Below are 19,926 nucleotides of genomic sequence, written 5' to 3'. Positions count from 1 at the left end.
AGAGCTAAAGGATGCTTTACAATAGTGGTGCATTAATACATACAATGACAGTCGTAGGCAAACACAAATGATGATGATGATGATGATGATGATGACATTACATAAACATTGTCCTTTTCTTGCATGCATTACATTATGTTCATGACAATTAAGCATATTTAACCCCCAAATTCTCCTTGATGCATTCAAACATTTACCATTGAGGTTTTATGTGTGTGTGTGTGTGTGTGTGTGTGTGTGTTATTTGCATTATTCTTAATGATGCTCATACCCACTACATTATTACAGAAAAAATACTGTAATACAAATAAAAATAATTTGTATTAATATGCATAAATGTAGTACAACAACTAAAATTGTAATAATAGCCTATATTATATGATTTTTTTTTTTTTTTTTTTTTTTTGCATAACAGATGTGTGTAATTCTCATTAAAATAATTTTAAAAATATGGTCCAAAAATGTTCAACATTTTCTTTCTGTGAGATTTATCCATTCCAGACACACTACTCTTTGATTTCAGTTATAAAAATGCAGTGCAGAATATACTGTAGGCCTATAATGTATTATAAAATCTTCAAAGTATGCAAAATTAGCTGTAAGTTCTATTTTATGCATAAAATCACATGTTTTTGTTCACATACATGGCTGCATTTGTTACAGACACAAAGTGCTACATTTTAAGTGTTACCATGAACACAGACAGCATTTGGGCGATTTCAGTAAAACTGAAAGTCGATCCATCCAGATTCATATCATATCACTTCGGTTGCCATTAACTCTGTGTCTGCTGTAATGAGTTATTGGTGCACGCCTGCAACCTCTTCTCACAACACCTGTATGAGAAAAGCATACCTGCAGGCCATAAACTATCCAGATCCTGCATGGAGCCATATGTTATGACAGGCTTTGAGCGGGTTATATTACTGCGAGACAATAAAAACAGGAGGATCTCTGGATCTGCATTCATTCATCAGCCTCAGATTCAGACAATATGAGCTAATGGAGTGAGAAATGAAATTGTGCTGTCCGTATAGTTTCCATCAAAATACTAGGTGTTTATTGCTTGTGCAATAAAACTAGGGAAACACTGTCATAAACCAAATGATAGAAAGATTCTGTTTACTTACCAAAGTTTTTGTTTGAAGGAGGCCCCATACATTTATTATGACTTTTAAAGTGGTTCGACCAGGTCAAATGTGCTGTAAAATGGTTATATGCCCTTTAAAAAGACGCTGTGCAGCCCTTGTGAGTATGTCAATAAAACACATGCTTTCTGGTAGAATATAATAGCTACTGTTTATAGCTAAACCATCTCAGCAACAAGCTTTGGTGATGTTCGGTTCGTGAGCCAACCAGATCACTAAAAGAACCGGTTCAAAAGAACGAATCTTTTGAACCGGTTCTTTTCGTGATCTGATTAAACACTTTGGTCTCTATGGCCTGCACTGGCATCTGCCGTTCACTACTGGTAACAGCAGGGGAACCCACCTAGTCATAAATATATTAAAATCTCATGTTTTTGCATCAGAACTTTATTGCATCATAAAATAAAACATCAAAGCAGGAAAAATCAATCAATCAATCAATGTGAGAGCAAACTTTGAACAGACAGCAGACACAAAGCACCTTTGAGATATTGTGTAAATACACTTATCAGGAGATATGAAACATTATGAAACAGACAGAACACTGCATAAACTACACCGGACACATATTCTGTAAACCTTCACCCAATAAAATAAAATTAAAATGATAGATTCCCCAACTTTATCAATTGCATTGCTAAATATACAATACATAAAAAGTATTGTACATGATATACATTAAATAAAATAGCTAAATCAATCATTTGAATGCTACTCTTTTCTTAAGGTGAGATTGTTCCTCTATGGGTTTTTCAGATAACATTTAATCTTGATGATGGGCTTTATATTATTGGGTTTAATCTTCATATACTTGTAAGGAATTGATTAATGCCTATTACATAAATCAATCCAAATAAATCTGAGGATTTTTTTTTTTTTTTTACATAATCATGTAATCATGACATAATTCCCTGCTAGATATTATTCCCATAATTCAATTTACAGTGCTGTTGTTGTTGTTTTTAAGTGAAGTGTGTAATTTCAGCTCAGCCACATGGATTTGCAACAACAACAAAAAAGGTATTTATTATACATTGTTTCTCGGGTGTTATTGTGCCTAACCTTGCTTGTAGTGAACTGATTTAACTTGACAAAAAGAAAATAGTGGTTACATAAGCTTAACTTTAACTTATTTGTGGGCTATAACTTTTCTTTTTTATCAAGTTAAATAAACTGTTCATCTACATGCTTCAGATATTAGTACTTAACTCTCATAATTTCCTGATGTTTTACAGTGTTTGTTAAAGGTGAAGCATGCAATTTCTGCTGCAGATTCAGTATTTTATCACAAAAAATTACACCCATCACCTTTAATAACAGACGTTTGAGCGAGTTTCCCGTAACCGGCAGTTCCCACACGAATGCCAACCAGTCCAGGCCAGAAGAGGCCACAGTGTCGGTCACGGTCGATGCTTTTAAACGGGTGAAATGCGATCACATCTGTGCGATAAGGCTCATATGAAGCACTGTGGCCCCTGTGGTCTGAACTGTGATAACCTTTCTCTGGTTCTCTACTTCCACTGTTGGCTAGTTGCTCTTGGCCATGCTTTTGGTCTTCAGCTCAGCCAGTTTGCTGGTGACAAAGTTCCACTTGAAGGCCGGTGTGTCTTCACTCCCTCCTCCGAGTGTGGTGTACTTGGAGAAGCTGTTCCCCGCGCCTCCATCTCCCTCCTGCTCGGCCTGGTGTTCGACGTCTTCAGCCCTCGCCCCGCTCTCGTTCTCCTCCTCCTCCTGCTGTCTGCCGTCTCCTCCCGCCTCCTCGGCCTCCGCTTGCTTCATCGCAGCTGCCTGGTGCCACTTAGTCGAAAAGTTATCCCAGAATCCAGTGTTTCGCTTGTTGGGTCGTGGAGGCTCCTCCGGCTTCACTGCCAGTGGACTGTATGGACGATAAAGGAAACAACATAGGCCTATAGCAACTCGCAATTACATTTCAGATCTAAAGTAAGGCTGGGTGGCTTAGAGATATCTTGGATTGTTTTTCTGCACATCTGAGGTGTTTTTGAAGGTGTCCGTCATGAATCGTCATTAAATAAAGGTTTTTGCAAGAAACATAACCACTAGTGTTCAAAGAAATGGAGTCCTTTTATTCAGTGAGGATGCATTAAATGAATCAAAATGGACTGTAAAGGCATTTATACTTTTGAAATTTCTATTCATCAAAGAATCCTGGAAAAAAATGTATCACAGTTTCTACAAAAATATAACGCAATTGATTTACAACATTGCCCGGCGAGCAATAGCTGTCATTTCACCAACTAGTTAACTATAGACCCGATATAGTCCAGCTATGAGTAACCCACTTCTAGAAAAAATAACCTTGAATTTGTTTACATGTCGTCTTAGCCAAAATAACTTGCGAGATGTATGATATTCCATCATGTACACAAAGTCGACAATGATTACAAGGTGTTTGGTTTTATTTCTGTGCCTGTGCATCTATTATTGGGCTATGGTTAGACGTCTAAATTTTCACTGACAGCCCAAATTTTTCTTTAATCTTTTAAAAGTAAAAATGTTTTTGATAATAATCAGAAATGTCAACAGTGATTACAAGGTGTTTGGGTTTCATTTCTTAGACATGTTCTATGCATAGCCTGAGCATCTATTATTGGGCGATGGTTAGAAGTCTAGTAAATTTTCACTGACAGCCCAAATTTTCCTTTAATCTTTTAAAAGCAAAATTGTTTTCTGGATGATAATAATCAGAAATATTTCCTGAGCAGTAAATCAGCATATTAAAAGGACACTGAATGATGCTAAAAAGTAATCTTTGCATTACATGAATAAATTACACTTTAAAACATATTTAAATAGAACACAGCTACTTTAAATTGTAATAATATTTCACAATATCACTGCCTTTACTGTATTTTTTTATCAAATAAATGCAGCCTTGGTGAGCAGAAGAGACTTCTTTGAAAAAATATTTTACAAATCGTGCCAACTTTTGAACAGTAGCATAAATAACACACAAAAAAAGTAAGATGTTTGGCCATTTTTAGCTCTTGTGTAACTGTGAAATACTTGTATTTTCCCCTGTACAGAACAATTAAACAGGCTTTTCAAGTAGGAAGATGTAAACTTGGCTCTCATCGTAACACTCACTGATCTGCTGCCGGCTGGGTCTCTGCCTCCAGAAGTTGGTGTTCGTCATCCTGGGTGAATAGAGACGAAACACTTTTCCAACCTTTCGCTCCGGCTCCCTGCATCTGAGGAGGAATACACACACATTCACACACTCAAACCAGCAAACATCAGTATGTCTATATGCTGTGGACATGAACTGTCCTGAAGTGTGACATACTCTAATTCATCTTAAAAAAAAAATCGTGTAACAAATTTTGTATGTTTGTGGACAAATATTAACTTGTGTTTGAAGCACACTCTTACAGTGTGCAGTGGATTTGTTTTTATTTATTCAGTAAAACTTACTCTCTTGGCCAACTGTGTCATTGCACTGGGTCCTTCATCAGTCTGGATAGGTATTATATCTTCAGCCGCATCACTGACCTTCACAGACAAATATTAATCAAAGACAAAGTTATAATGGGGACACTAATATTCAATAATATTATTGATCTGACTGTACAGACACTGTTCTATATATGAGCTGGACGTTTTCTGCAGAACTGCTTTAAAGATGAAATGAGCTGATTTAATAATGAATGATCTTTACAACAGAACTCAATCAACACTGACTTCAGCTGAACAGTGACTCTGTTTTCTTTTAGAGCTGCTGTTCAGACCAAATGAACTGTTACCTGTTATTTCCATTTTCCTGTTATCCCTGTAAAGCTGATTTAAAGCACTATATACATAAATGTGACTTTAAAAAAAATATATATTTTAAATAAAAGATAAATATGAAATAAATTATATTTGATTTAATGTAAATTTAAACTTCCATAACTTTTTCATACTTTAATTTTTTTGAAGTGCTTTCACTTCAGCAATAATCTGCTATTTTGTCCCTTTAAAACAAGACCAAACTTCAAAGGTCTATACTCCAAAGCATTCTTGAATTACAACCATTTAAGCTTGAATAGTGCATTTTAATGTCCATTCTCAAAAAGGGGGGTGACAGTTAAGGGGTTAATGGTCAGTAAGAGGTAAAAACAAATGATGGATAAAGAAAGTTTACATAGTTACAACATTTGTACACCAAACAAACTTTTATAAATATTACTTAACATCAATGAATCCACCTGAATACATTGATTTATACCAACAAAAGATAATGTGGCAGAATACAAGGTAGAAATAGCTCTTTAAAGTAGTAATTGCAATTACCACTTCTTACAGTGCTTACATATAAATTAATAAACTATTGTGGTGTTTGGTGAAACTATACCAAGGTCCTTTTAAAGTCACCATGAAATCAAAATTGACTATTCTTATTTTTTATGGAATATTGCAGTATTTGTTGCAAATGATTTATCAGTATTTTATTTTTAAATTCATGTGCCTAATCTTTAATCAACATATCTTCCCCTCCCTCTTGAATCTCGTCTCTGATGATGACAACCTGTCAATCACATGAGATCCACCAATAGCAAACCACAACCATCCATTTCCCAACGGACAAAATCAAGCATTTGTTCTTGTTCGCAAAGCTTTCACTAAGATATACGTCACTATAGGGAAGAAAAGATTATCGCAATTTCCGTTTCATGCCGACTTTAATGCAAGCATGAACAAAAATGTCAAATAATACTATTATTGCCCCTGTAAAAGCCATCAAACTCCAGCTTGACCAGTGGAAATCTGCCTGATGGCCAGCTAAGACCAGCAAACAATACATTCAATACAATACATCTACTTTTAAATTACTGTTATGAATTTGGAGCAACTCCCATCATGCATTTAAGAGTCAGCGCTGAGTCAGCGCTGAAAGAAAATAAAAGCATGCATCCGGTGTTTATCTTGAATACAATGCTGTAATCTGTTGGCATTGTTGTGTGTTGTAGCAGACTATGGAAACTATGCAAGTTCACACTGGTAAGCGAGAGGTTTCACAGACGGGCGAGAACTGTTGGGAATCTGCCAACAAGTCCAACACACCCTAAAGTATGTTATCCGTCTCCAGTCAACCACTGGAATGCCATCCTATTCCTATTACAGACTCCTAGATCCCGTTACAGGGCCTTTGAAAAGTGGGGAAAGGTTTCCCTTGATCAGATTCTTGAAAGAATATTTCAAATATTCAAATGCATCCAGAAACTCAGAAATGCATTCATTAGTGCTTTAAAAACACATGCTCTAGCCACTCAACAAAAAACTGGAAAAAAGTGTCTATAATCAAATAAGAATCCACAAGAATAAACCGATGCAATTCATATAGCTGGGTCTTTTTTGATCTTTTATTTTATTTTATATGGATGTCACTCAATGCACTTAAAATGTTTGATTAAGACATTCTGTGACATTATTTCTTTGGTTAAGTTGGGAGAAATCTAACGTTGAGTACTGATAGCATGCATGCATATTCATGCATATTCATGCGATCACATGCTCAGAGTCCCAGTACTAGCAATAGACTGATATACTGGACCGGCTGATGTATTATAAATACAATTGTATTATGTATAAAATCCCCCACTGGGAATCCTGCTTTTCTAGATATCGGTATCGCCATTGGTCATTGAAAAACTGCATAAATATTTGCCACTGTATGGTAGTTGTAACTCAGGATTTAGTTGTTCTTTCCTCATTTCAATGTTTGTCGATTCACTCAGAGCAATTACTTTAGGTTTATCTTGCTCGTTACAAACAGCTGTTATATTTACTATAAAGATTTGCCAAATAAACACTCAAAAATATTTAGGCCTATATTCAAGATTTTTGCAACTGAATTGCATATAAAAGTTCTATCCATTTGGATTACACAGCTTTAGCATAAACAAACTAAACTTTTAAGTATGATTTCTGTAATGTGTTTTAAACACACAATAACCAGGTTTATATTGGTCTTCAATAAATCCAATCTCTATAACATACTAATCAACTATTGACCATAACCATATTTTAACCATGTTCATACTTTTTAACTGAATAAATTAAATTGTTTTCACAGTTAACACATTCTAGCATATGATGATGTGAATAAAACCAAATAGATGCAAATAGTTCAATTACTTTTGAGTGCACAAATCTTACCCATTTCATCCATGTATTACTGACAAATATGCATCACATTAAGTTCATTAGTTTGATTATGTTAAAACGCTGTGATCCAAAGGGATGGAGATTTTATATGCAATTAAAATACATAATGCAAATCTTGAATGTAGGCCTAAATAAGTTTCGAGTGCATGTTCACCCATATCTGACCACCATATTGCCTGTCTGCTGCTGTTCTGGGATGTACCTCTTCCACCGGTTCCTCGTCCATCTCTGGGTTGAGGGTCTTCATGACTTTACTCTTATAGACTTTCCACATGGGATTCATGACGGACACCTTCAAAAACTCCTGAGATGTGCACAAAAACAATCCAAGATATCTCTAAGCCACCCAGCCTTAGTTTAGATCTAAATCTCTAACAATATTCCTGTTCCATCTGTAAAAGACAATCAGTTTTCAGTGCAAAATGAAAACAAGCTTCTCCTCATTGTCTTTATGCGGACACTTTGAATGAAAAGAAAATTCGGGCTGCTAGTCGAGTCCTTGAGTTCAGTGTGAAGTAGATGAAAGGGTGAACGCAAGAGGTGAACGCAAACACACACACACACACACACACACACACACACACACACACACACACACACACGCTCAGAAGCCCAGCATCGGTTACCTGGAAACAGGTGTGGGTTTCCTACTGAATATTTCAAGCAGCTCCGCTAATAGTTGAGCCTTCATTGTTGGCTACTTTAAGAAGAGCAGGCCGTGTAACATTAACCCTGCAGAATGAACATATATAGACACCAATAAGGTCAGATCTTTGGTTGTGACAATGTGCTATTTATTATATTATTATTATTCAAAAGACTATTCAATAATTGTTCTTTGAAAACACCAAAAAAGGAATGCGGTTTTAAACACAAAGCACAAACCTCGACAGGTGAACATGCCCACGTTAAAGCCTACTGGTGAAGTAAAAGAAATGAAAAGAAAGTAATAAAAGAGAATATAGCTTAAACAAAATAATTATGACAATTAAGCACTTTTCTCATAATTGTAAAGACAGCGTTTCTCAACTGGTTTCATTTTAGGACTTTTGCATCGGATATCAAGCGACGACCCAACATCACTAACACTGTTTATTGTACCTTTATTAGAAAATATGTCAGATTTGTAAATCCACACACACACACACACACACACACAGCAGAAGTGACATCAACAACAAATGATAAGGTGAGAGTTTTTTCCACACTTTTAGAAACTAATAAGACTGTGCAATACTAGCTATGCATGATGTTAGTTGCATTTTATTATAGTATTATTTTTCCTGCTGTCTGTGATGCATCAGAACAGATTTTATTTTAAATACATATTTTACCCAAAATTGTTATTACTGTAATGCATCCATACATTTTTTTTTTTTACTAATTGAAATAAAGCTGAAATAAAACTTAAAATTAAAAAACTCAAAAATAATTTGCCTTAATTGGCAACTAACTGAAATAAGTTGAAGTTGAAGTACTTAAATTACGAAAACTAAAACTGAAATAGTATGAACTCGAAATTGAAATATAAAAATAAAACAATGGTAACCGTATAGTACCATAATTTTATTTTAGTAAAATAATTGGTGTTATTTTAGTATTATTTATTATATGTAATTTAATGACGTGCTTTGCCAGTTTTATTATTTTGCAAATTAAAGACAGTATAACAAATGTATCATGATATATAAATATGAAACAATATAAATAAAATATCATAAATATCATTAAGGTTGTTTGTTTTTTTCAACCCGGTCACACTAAATGCGGTCTCTTTTGCACGCATTGTGTTTATCGTGAAATTCATACACGAAAATGAGTTTTTACGACGTAAAAAGTCTCAGCTGCTCAGATTTTGTAAATCGTTCTTTTGCAAAAGTTGTTTGTAATATTCAGTTCCTGTGAAAAATTGTGAAATACTGTTCCAATAGGTGAAGTTACACAACAATATGCTGATTGATTACATAACAATATTTGGATGTAATATTCAGTTCCAGTGAAAATTTGTTCCAGTTAATGGGAGTATACACAGGTGATGAGTAATATTCAGTATACCAGTAAACTCCACCACAGTTTCTTACAGTAATTAAATATCACACAACATCACCTGTTCAGTTTTGCAAACTGTAGCCTACTCACAGATTTGTGGCCTATACCTTATTTTAGAAATCTGTTTTTCTGTATATTGATTTGTTGTGTATTGTTAAGATGAACACAACTGTCTTAACTGAATTTTTTCTATGATTTGGCGATGGGGTGTGTAATGTAGCCTAGATGACATGAAATCGCATGTGGTTGAACTGAAACCCCCCCAGGTCTCCCGTATTTTGGTACCCAAATGTTGCAACATTTAAATGGAGCTGATTTAAATAAACATTTCAAAACCACACTCAGAACAACCAAAAACAACCAAACAGGAACGTTGTGTGGAGGTACAGTGCAACCACAGGAGAACGTTTTAGTTGGTTGGTTCCCTTAACGTTAGTTTTTGGTTTGGTTCGAACTAACCTTTAGAGAACCATAAACTAACGTTCCCTAACGTTCCCTAAACGTTCTGTGTTAGTGGGGTGACAGGTATGTTTTACGTGCATCTGATATGCATCGTTAGGGTGTGGGGTACGTATGTATTATATGTTTGGGTAGGATTAGTGTTGTGTGGAGCGTGTACTACACGCAATAAAGTGCGTATCATATGCACGCGAAAACTGCGTATCATATGCACGTAAAAGGTCATTTTCACGTATATAAATTGCACGATAAACACAATGCGTGCTATAGAGACGCATTTTCATGAGATCAATGGGGGGTTTTCACTTTACAGTAAAGAGAATTTGGGGTAAACTATGTCTTTAAAATAATGTCATGACACAAAAAAACTTTATTTCATTTTTTTATGGGATAAAATGTGACCAGGACATGTTTTAGTGAGATTCATCCCATTTAATTTGAAATGATTAATGTCCACAGATCAGACATTTTCTAAAGTGAATGTGAGTGCTTTTTAACTGTGCAATCCAGTGTTATTTTAGTAATTAGATACTAATATATATATAATACTAATATATATATATACAGTAATTTTTTTTTTTTTTTTTCATTTTAGATAAAGTTTTATTAATTTTATTTTTATTAATTGTTATTTCAGTTTGAGTTATTTTAGTACATCAAGTTAAACTAAATGAAAATGAGAAATTTTGCCTTTTTTTGTCAAAGGTTTTTATACCTTTTTTCATTTCAAGTAAAGAAAATTTATTTTACAGAATTTGTAAGATGAACGTAACAAGATTTTTATTTTATTTTTACATTTTCTAAAGTAAATGTGAGTGCTTTTTGTCTGTGCAATCCAGTGTTATTTTAGTAATTAGATACATATTAGATACTATTATATATATATATATATATATATTTTTTTTTTTTGTATTTTTCATTTTCATTTTAGATAAAGTTTTAGTAATTTTGTTTTTATTAATTGTTATTTAAATTTTAGTTATTTTAGTACATCAAGTTAAACTAAATGAAAATTGGAAATTTGGCCTTGGCAGCTAACTGAAATAAAAAAAGTTTTTTATACCATTTTTCAAATCAAATTTTTTTTTTTCATGGTTTTAGTTATGATTTTAGTTAACTAAAATAACCCTGGTGCTGGTGTAACCAACAGGGCATTGTTTCTATGTATGGGTCAGGCCCCACTTCAATGTGAGTTTATGGGATTTTTACATATTCTGGGTGAATATAATATGTTTGATCAAGAATAAAGGTTATTATACAGCTATAAAAAAATAGTATGTGAATTTTATTATGACTCAGTAGTTTTCAATCCTGGTCCTGGTGTCCCAATGCTCTGCACATTTTGTATGTCTCCTTTATTTAACAAATCTGATTCAGATCATCAGCTTGTTAAGAGAGAGAGATCCATAAACTGAGATAGGAGAGACCCAGGATCAGGATTGAAAAACCAGTGCATCATGCAATGATAAATGTTGTCATACAACCTCATCACGTTTCGTGTTTAATTCAGCAAGTAGCATCCAATTATCCACATAAAATTAGCAATCCAATTTTGTGTAAAATGTCTTTACTTTTGGCAGTCTGATCAAATAAAAAGGCAAGAAAAAAGCTAAAATATATATTTTCTGGTTCATTTTAGTAGCATTAGGTCGTGCAGATATGATGAATATGCATGCTTTCATACTTGTTCCAGTTAATGGGAGTATACACAGGTGATGAGTAATATTCAGTACCAGTAAACTCCACCACAGTTTCTTACAGTAATTAACCCTTTCACGCATAGTGGTCACTACAGTGGACAGCTATTAAAAAAGCATTATCTTGAATTTGCACGGGTTTTTATGGCAAAGTTGCACATCAATCTCTTCATTGGACCCTGGTGCATCATCCCATAAATTGCAACCAAGTGGCAAGCCTTTGTGTTTCGATTTTTTCCCCCTCCAAACCAAGATGGCCAAGGGTCAGTCAGACATGCCAAGTTGCTCCAGAATATCCACCCATTCCTTCTATCCTAGGAGACTCTTGTAGGTAAAAAAAATATTGCAGCATAAAGCAATATCTAATGAGTCATATCACAGTCAAATTTTCCAAGTTTTGATTTTAGATTGAGAGAAAACTCTGATTAATCACATGTCCACTGTAGTGGACGTCATGCATGCAATGGCTATATTTCAGCTACAATTCATAATTATAATGTGAATATTGTTTTTGAAATTTAAAACTTAAAAACTTAATATGCATTGACTTTTTCTACTGTAAATAAATGTATTTGTATTATCATGTGATTACATAATGTATGACACTTGTAATGCATTACTTTACTTGTTAGATCAAAAAGTAATCTGATTTTATAATGCATGTTATTGTAATGCGTTTTTTTACTAATAACATCAAAAAGTAATCTGATTACGTAATGCATGTTACTTTTAATGCGTTTCTTTACTCATAACATCAAAAAGTAATCTGATTACATAATGCATGTTACTTGTAATGCGTTTCCTTTCTCATAGTCTCGCGTAGCCAGACCTTCAGACTGACGGCTGAAGGTCTGGAATTCATAGCAGCTTTCTTTGGCCAAGGCCCGCCCATAAGGCCGTTTGACCGACATGTCAAACAACCAATTACAGTTCGTTTCGTTCAGCGTCACGTTTCAGGGCGTGGAAATGTCCCCACAACAACAGACCGGCGTGCAACAAGTCAGTCAGCACAGAAAATCAAAGAAGGAGAAGAAAACAAGCAGTAAGTCATTGATCTGTTCGTGCACGCATACTTTTGAGAATCCTACGTTTAGCTGATCTTGATAAATGCGCATTGTCACTCATGTAAACGCAACAGTTTTTCTTCCCCAATCACACGTCTGCGCTTTGATTCCCGGCGGACCGAAAATAAACGCGACACTCGCGCCCCCGGAAATCCGATAAAATTCAACCAATCAGATGACGACTTCGACATTCCTGAAGTGTTTCCAGTTAAGTGTACCATATGCATCAGACGTTTAGCCAACGTTCCGTGGGCGTGACGTCTGAGGCTGAGACTACCTTTCTCATAACATCAAAAAGTAATCTGATTATGTAATGTGCGTTATTGTAATGCGTTTTTTTACTCATAACATCAAAAAATAATCTGATTACGTAATGCATGTTACTTGTAATGCGTTTCTTTACTTGTTACATCAAAAAGTAATCTGATTAGGTAATGCACATTACTTGTAGTTAATTACTTGTTAGATCAAAAAGTAATCTGATTAGGTAATGCATGTTACTTGTAACACATTACTTTACTTGTAACATAAAAAAAGTAATCTGAATGGGTTATGCATGTTACTTGTAATGCATTACATCCAACACTGATCATTTCAGATGAGATTGAAAAAACGTATCGCTAGGTTTTCTCAGAGGAGGGGTATGATAGAAATGTGCATGTCCATCTTGAACATAATCAGAATTATCAGCTAATAAGGGTAAATCTCCATACTCTGGTGCACTGGAGGGAGCATCTGAGTGGTATCCACAGTTGTACCTTGACAGGCTGTAGAAAATTCTGATGGAATCACGTCCTTATGTTCTGATATCAAAGATACGCGAAGTGCAACTTGTATGAAGTTGTATGAAGCCATTGCAATATTTTGCATTTATATTTTTTGTATATATTTTATAGTTTTCACATTATTTGATATAATTGCATTGATTAGTTTGTTAAATTCACATACTTTATCTGTTTGATTATTGTCTTATATTTAATACAGTATATCTTCAGTTTAAACCAACCGCATGCTGTCCACTCAAGTGGACATCTGAAGATCTCTTTGAAAAATTTGTAAAAAAATAAAATAAAAATCAATTCTTGTTAGGGTGCATCATTAGGGTGTGGGGTATGTATGTATTATATGTTTGGGTAGGATTAGTGTTGTGTGGAGCGTGTACTACACGCAATAAAGTGCGTATCATATGCACGCGAAAACTGCGTATCATATGCACGCGAAAACTGCGTATCATATGCACGTAAAAGGTCATTTTCGCGTATATAAATTGCACGATAAACACAATGCGTGCTATAGAGACGCATTTTCATGAGATCAATGGGGGTTTTTCACTTTACAGTAAAGAGAATTTGGGGTAAACTATGTCTTTAAAATAATGTCATGACACAAAAAAACTTTATTTCATTTTTTTATGGGATAAAATGTGACCAGGACATGTTTTAGTGAGATTCATCCCATTTAATTTGAAATTATTAATGTCCACAGATCAGACAAACATCTGAATAAAAGAAAGTGGTGATCAAAACGGGGGTTGTTTAAAGTTGACCCTCAACCTCTGTGTGTTTTCAGAAGAGGGGGGGTCGGGTCGCTGACCTGCGCTGTCATAATTACCATACGGGCCTGCGCATAGAGTCCAGCTTCCAGAATGATAATGTTTGTTGTGTAATTTCACCTGACACATTAGTTTCCTCTAGCTTGTTTCTTGTTAACCTGATCTGAAGTATCCAACGCAATATATGGAGACAGACATTATTAAAAATGTATGCTTTTCAGGTGTCATTTACCTTTGGAACAGATGCCGATCACGTTATACTAGAGGACGGTTTATAGCTTTTCAGTTTACTGTTTAGATGCACAGCCTTTACATTTATGGACACATAACTAAATCTGAGACGTATATGTGAACCTGGAGCTTAAACCGTTTCAATGCCTTAAGTGACTTAAGCAACATTTTCTTTAAATGCAAACCAGATTAAGGCTTGCAACCTTTGCGGTCGTAACTTTTAAGCAGCCTGAGTTTCGGAGAGACTCGCATCACATGCAGAACTGGCAGATCTCTCTGAGAACAAGCGCTCTTGATGTGCTGCATTGAGTTTCACTGGTTTCCATTATTCAGAGGGCTCTGGCACGGCTATTCATGCCTGGGAACCAAATCCTCCTTCTGTCGCACCCAGATCAACCAATCACAACAACAGCCCAGGCAACTATGAACATCCAATAATCAAATCATCTGCATGCAAACTTTCATTTGCATGTAGTTACAAACCAGATAGTTGTTCCAAAAACCTAGCTTGACTACTTTAAATGAGCTGTATATGCAAACATGACAATTCTGTCATCGTTTGGTTGAAGACGTATAGTTGCAAATAAACTTCTAACATACAATGTAGTCTAAACTAACTAATTGGGGCCATGACAGTTTACAGGTGGGGCCCTACAGACCCAAGGGCCGACATAAGTGTACACATTGTGTGAATTAAAACCTTTCACTGGCAGGATTGAGCACGACTTATAGGCACCAACAATATGGTTAAAGCTCCACATATATCAGAGAATTACATTTGACAGCCTTGATATCATTCTTTGCCGGTTTGAACCTGATCCTGATCATCATCTCTGAATGATGATGTTTATGTCATCTGATAAAACTTTACAATCAGAGCTAAGGAGAGTGGCGCGGCTAAAGGAAAGCTTGAAAACTTGAAACCTTTACAAAGAATGTTTTGTAACGTCAAAATTTGAACTCTTTGGCTTTAAATCAAAGCTATTGGCACATATCCTGTCAAGCAATGACAACACAATGTTTGCACACCTAAAAGTGACCTTATACACAGAAACACCCAAGATGACTCGGCTGTTTATTTGATTTAATTTATTTCACATTTATTTGACTTCAGAACACAATTCTTATTTATGACACCCTGGAAAAAAAAAAAAAAAATGCTGTTTAAATGTGGGGAAAGTGACTGTAGAAACTGAAGAGATTAATATTCGTGATCCTTTAATCCATGGACATATGAATTTATGGTGATTCATGGCTGAAAATTGGTTTGCAGGTCTGTTGTAACTTGTATAGGGTTACAGTGGGAAAAAGCAACGTAATTACATACTAATTACAACGTATGTTCTGTGCTTTTTTATTATTATTATTTTTTTAAGTTCTGTGTTGGGTTTTAAAGCAAAGAGTGCATCATTCAGCAGGAATCATCAAAACTGTTATTGTCAGATAAAAACTCTCATTAAAACATACCTTCATAATTTATTTGTACTAATTTTCTAATACCATTAATCTGTAGTTTTGGTGTCCTTTCCACCAACACTTTTCCCCTAATAATGTTTTGTTTGGTTGTTTGTTTGTTTGTTTGTTTGTTTGTTTACCAAACTTAGTCAGTGAAGAGCTTCTAATTGTGATCAAGGTAAATTTCACTTGTGATCATAATATTTAATTATGCATAATTTCTAATCAAGTCAGAATCAAAAAGTGTGAAATGATTACTTTTTTATGATAACTATGCAATGACAATAGATCATAGTTCTATGAACAGTGCACATGTTACAGCATTGGCTATACCAGTGAGGTTGTGCTATAGGCAATATTTTATAGACTGTATTGAAACATAAATGATAGCATGTCACTTAATTTGTCAGTAGGCTATATAAATTACAGAAACTGTTTCAGTCTTACAGAAGGGCAGAATTCAGATTAAATCCTGGGCGTTTTAGGGTGAGGCATCATTAATAGAGCGACACCCATAACCACAGATTCATTCTCCTCAGACACGCTGGGAAACTTCATCATTTCTGCTGACTACTCAAGGTAATGCTTTTAGAGGTACTTTTATGCATGCAATTTACCCACACAGAAATTCTTAACATTTATTGATTATAACAGATCTAATAGAAGTTGTTTGTGTGCCATGATGAAGAAGACATGTCCACCTTTAAATCTGCTGTTATTCAACCTATATTTCTTGCTCAGCTTGTGAAAATGGAGTCTTTGACTGCAGCAAACACACAGTTCTCCCTCAACCTGTTCAAGAAGATCAGTGGAGGAAACGCATCAGGAAATGTGTTCTTCTCTCCTGTCAGCATCTCCTCGGCTCTGGCCATGGTGTCGCTCGGTGCAAGAGGAAACACAGCGGCTCAGATGATTAAGGTGATCTCACACTTATGCATGTTTTTTTTTTTTTATAGCCAGTTGTTTTTCCTTTAATCAAAAAGACAGATTTCTATACATGGAATGTATCAGACACAGATGATTAAAATTTGTTGTGTTGAAGTTCTGCATTCATTCAAATGGAATTCAAGCCAGGATTCTCGATTCCATTTAGAATGTCACACAATCCTGTTGAGTTTTCCTGTGATGATGAGATTTGTGCATGTAGAGACAAGACCAACATAGTCTCATGTTGCAGTTTCACTTAAAGGCCGAGACACTGAAAATTATGGTCATTATGGGTTGGGCTGTTTGGGTTGTTACAGTTTCAGTTGTGAATTAAAGCTCAAGTCTGTGTCATTTTAATTGAATAAAGATACCAACGTGTCTGGAGTAAATCGAGGCTTGGATGTGTTTGATGCATCATGTTCAGTGTTTTAACTATCTGAGCATAGTATTCACAATAGATGTTGAAGTTATCAGAATAGTGAGGTTATCTTTATTAATTCTACCAACAATAACGCTGTGCAGGTCTTGGGCTTTACCAATCCTCCCAAACCCGACGCCGCGACTCCAGGACAACATCAACAAACCCAGAAGCCCCAGATAGCATGTGGCGTCAAGGGTCAACATGAACCCATGACGCAACAAACCCAGAAGTTTGAGATACCTGCCGAACTCAAGGTTCAGAATGAGTATTTACATGAAACACTAACCTCATGACTTTATGATTGTAATAACAGCTGTTTATACTGTAGTTGTTTTTCGGTTGATCTTGCTATTTTTAATGCAGCTGATTTATTTTGTTGATGCAAACAGAAATGTCCTCAGCCGGTACCTGGACAAAAAACTGAGGACCAAATTCATTCTAGCTTCAACAAGTTTATGAAAGAGCTGAACAAACCAGGAGTCCCGTATGTGTTGAGTCTTGCCAACCGCCTCTACGGAGAGCAATCCTACCAGTTTGTCGAGGTAAGACTCGAATAATCCTAGATCTATTATTAAAGGACAGGTTTCTGGAAATGTTCTCAGCTCTAATATCATTTGCATCTTAATCGGGTTTGCTATTTTTCAGAAATTCCTCAATGACGCAAAAAGCTACTATGAAGCCGGACTGGAGAAGGTGGACTTCAAGACCAAATCAGAGGCTGCTCGTGTCAACATCAACAAATGGGTGGAGAAAAAAACACAAGGTGAAATCCAGCATAAACTTATTCTCAATTTCAAACTTACTCTAAACTCTTACAAATAAAAGTTATTTCATGTTTTTGCAGCACTTTAGTTTCAGCAAAAATGTCTTTTCAAGGGCCATGTTTGGCTTCATGGGTTCTAGAGTTGAGCTTTATAGTAACAATATCAAACCAACCAGTTCAAATCACTGCTCAAAGTGAACAATGTCCATTTGTATTTTAGAGAAGATCAAGGACTTGCTGCCACAGGGAGCCATCGATGGGATGACGAAACTGGTTTTGGTGAACGCCATCTACTTCAAAGGAAACTGGGAGAAGCAATTTCCAAAGGGATCCACCAGAGATGGGCAGTTTAAGCTGAACAAGGTGAGATTTCATGCTCTTGTTTTTTCCTGCTGTATTTTAAATTGTTCGTGCATAACAGTCAGGAAATATGAGAGGTTATAATGTGTTTCCATTGATAATTGGCAGAATCGAACTAAACCAGTGAAGATGATGAATCAAAAGGCGCAGTTTCCTCTAACCTTAATCCCAGAGATCAACAGTCAGGTTCTGGAGCTGCCGTATGTCGGGAAGAATCTCAGTATGTTGATCATCCTTCCTAACGAGATGGAAGACGACACCACTGGCCTTCAGAAGGTGAGACAGCACAGACTTTGCTTGTAAACACTCTTAATGGGCTCTATAGAGGGATGTTTTTGCAGTGATGCAATAGAAGAGCCATTTTGGGTTCTTTAAACCATTTTTTTTTTTTTCTTAGTGTGAATAATGTTCTGTGAATAATAACCGTTTCCACTATAAAGAACCTTTTGTGCAATGGATAGGTTCCATGAATGCTAAAGGTTATTCATGGAACCATCAATGCAAATAATGAACTTAGATTTTTAAGAGCGTAGAAAAAACATTTTGGTTCCCCAAAGAACCTTTCTGTGATCAGTTCTTAAAATATTTTTTTTTCTTCTTAGTGTGAAGTTACAAATCTAAAGAACCTTTTCCCACAATAAAGAACCTTTTGTTGAATGAAAAGGTGGATGTTAAAGGAACCAATGCTGCCAATAAAGAACATTTATTGTTAAGCATGTATATCATGTGTTGTTTCATTACTGGTTAATGGCAAATACCTAAGTTCTTTGGATTCATGTTAGGTTCATATGCTTTTGAGAAACATTTATACAATTGTTATGCTAAACATACATTAACAAGACTGTCTTATCCAGCTTGAAAAGGCACTGACCTACGAGAAGTTCATGCAGTGGACCAAACCCAGCAACATGCGTCAACAAGAGGTTGAAGTGTCTCTGCCCAGATTCAAGATGGAGGAAAAATACGACATGAAGAGTCTTCTGATCAGCATGGGAATGGAGGATGTTTTTGACTCGCAGAAGGTGAACCTTTCAGGCATGTCCTCCAACAACGACCTGGTGCTGTCGAAGGTGATCCATAAAGCCTTTGTTGAAGTCAACGAGGAAGGAACCGAAGCGGCTGCGGCCACCGGCGCTGTCGTCGCAGTACGTTCCTTTCCATCGATGTTTAACGCAGACCACCCGTTCCTTTTCTTCATCCGGCATAATCCCTCCAATGCCATTCTGTTCTATGGACGCTTCTGTTCTCCTTAAAGATAGTGATGATGGCATGAGAAATCTAGATTACTGTTTTCCTCTTATAAATAAAGTGCATTTCACTTGCTGAAAAGTGAAATGTCAATAAAGTCAATAGTAAATAATTGAGTGAAATTGTCTATGCATTTACTATATATACAAAATCATGTGAGCTAAGTGTTTACACATCTACTTATTTACTTGCTATTTTAAAAATGGAAGTTATTGACACATAGGTATAATATTGCATAGACTTCATTGCATAGTGTTAAATGTCACGTGCATGCTCACAATTATATTTAATAAGAAAGTATCATTCAATATTGATATAGCAACATTAATTGTATGGAAGGAAGTGATAAAAGTTTATTTTGAAAAAAATTATTCAAAGCAGTTAGAG

The 19,926-nt window shown here is 35.5% G+C and overlaps 2 protein-coding genes across 3 annotated transcripts; one reads left to right on the top strand and one right to left on the bottom strand.

The window, feature by feature from the left end:
* Positions 1–2,675: 2,675 nt before the first annotated feature.
* LOC311067860 (uncharacterized protein C1orf232) lies at positions 2,676–7,596 on the bottom strand (the record flags this gene model as incomplete). The annotated part of the gene is made up of 4 exons (XM_084090007.1): positions 2,676–3,024; positions 4,254–4,357; positions 4,581–4,658; positions 7,516–7,596. 4 exons carry the CDS (start codon positions 7,594–7,596, stop codon positions 2,676–2,678), a joined length of 612 nt encoding a protein of 203 aa, XP_083946133.1.
* Positions 7,597–16,351: 8,755 nt separating this feature from the next.
* LOC311067241 (leukocyte elastase inhibitor-like) lies at positions 16,352–19,654 on the top strand. Of its 2 annotated transcripts, none has more exons than XM_084088971.1 (8): positions 16,352–16,414; positions 16,562–16,738; positions 17,270–17,422; positions 17,558–17,710; positions 17,814–17,931; positions 18,152–18,294; positions 18,400–18,567; positions 19,146–19,654. In XM_084088971.1, exons 1-8 carry the CDS (start codon positions 16,403–16,405, stop codon positions 19,542–19,544), a joined length of 1,323 nt encoding a protein of 440 aa, XP_083945097.1. In that variant the 5' UTR covers positions 16,352–16,402; the 3' UTR covers positions 19,545–19,654. The 2 variants fall into 2 exon arrangements, with proteins under 2 accessions (XP_083945097.1, XP_083945098.1); XM_084088972.1 differs by having other exon boundaries at positions 16,358–16,399.
* The last annotated feature ends 272 nt before the right edge of the window (positions 19,655–19,926 follow it).

This window comes from Abramis brama, assembly GCF_963993115.1.
Source record: "Abramis brama genome assembly, chromosome: 17".
Taxonomy (NCBI): Eukaryota; Metazoa; Chordata; class Actinopteri; order Cypriniformes; family Leuciscidae; genus Abramis; species Abramis brama.
The sequence above is the reverse complement of the archived record's forward strand: the minus strand, read 5'-3'. Positions and strand labels throughout refer to the sequence as shown.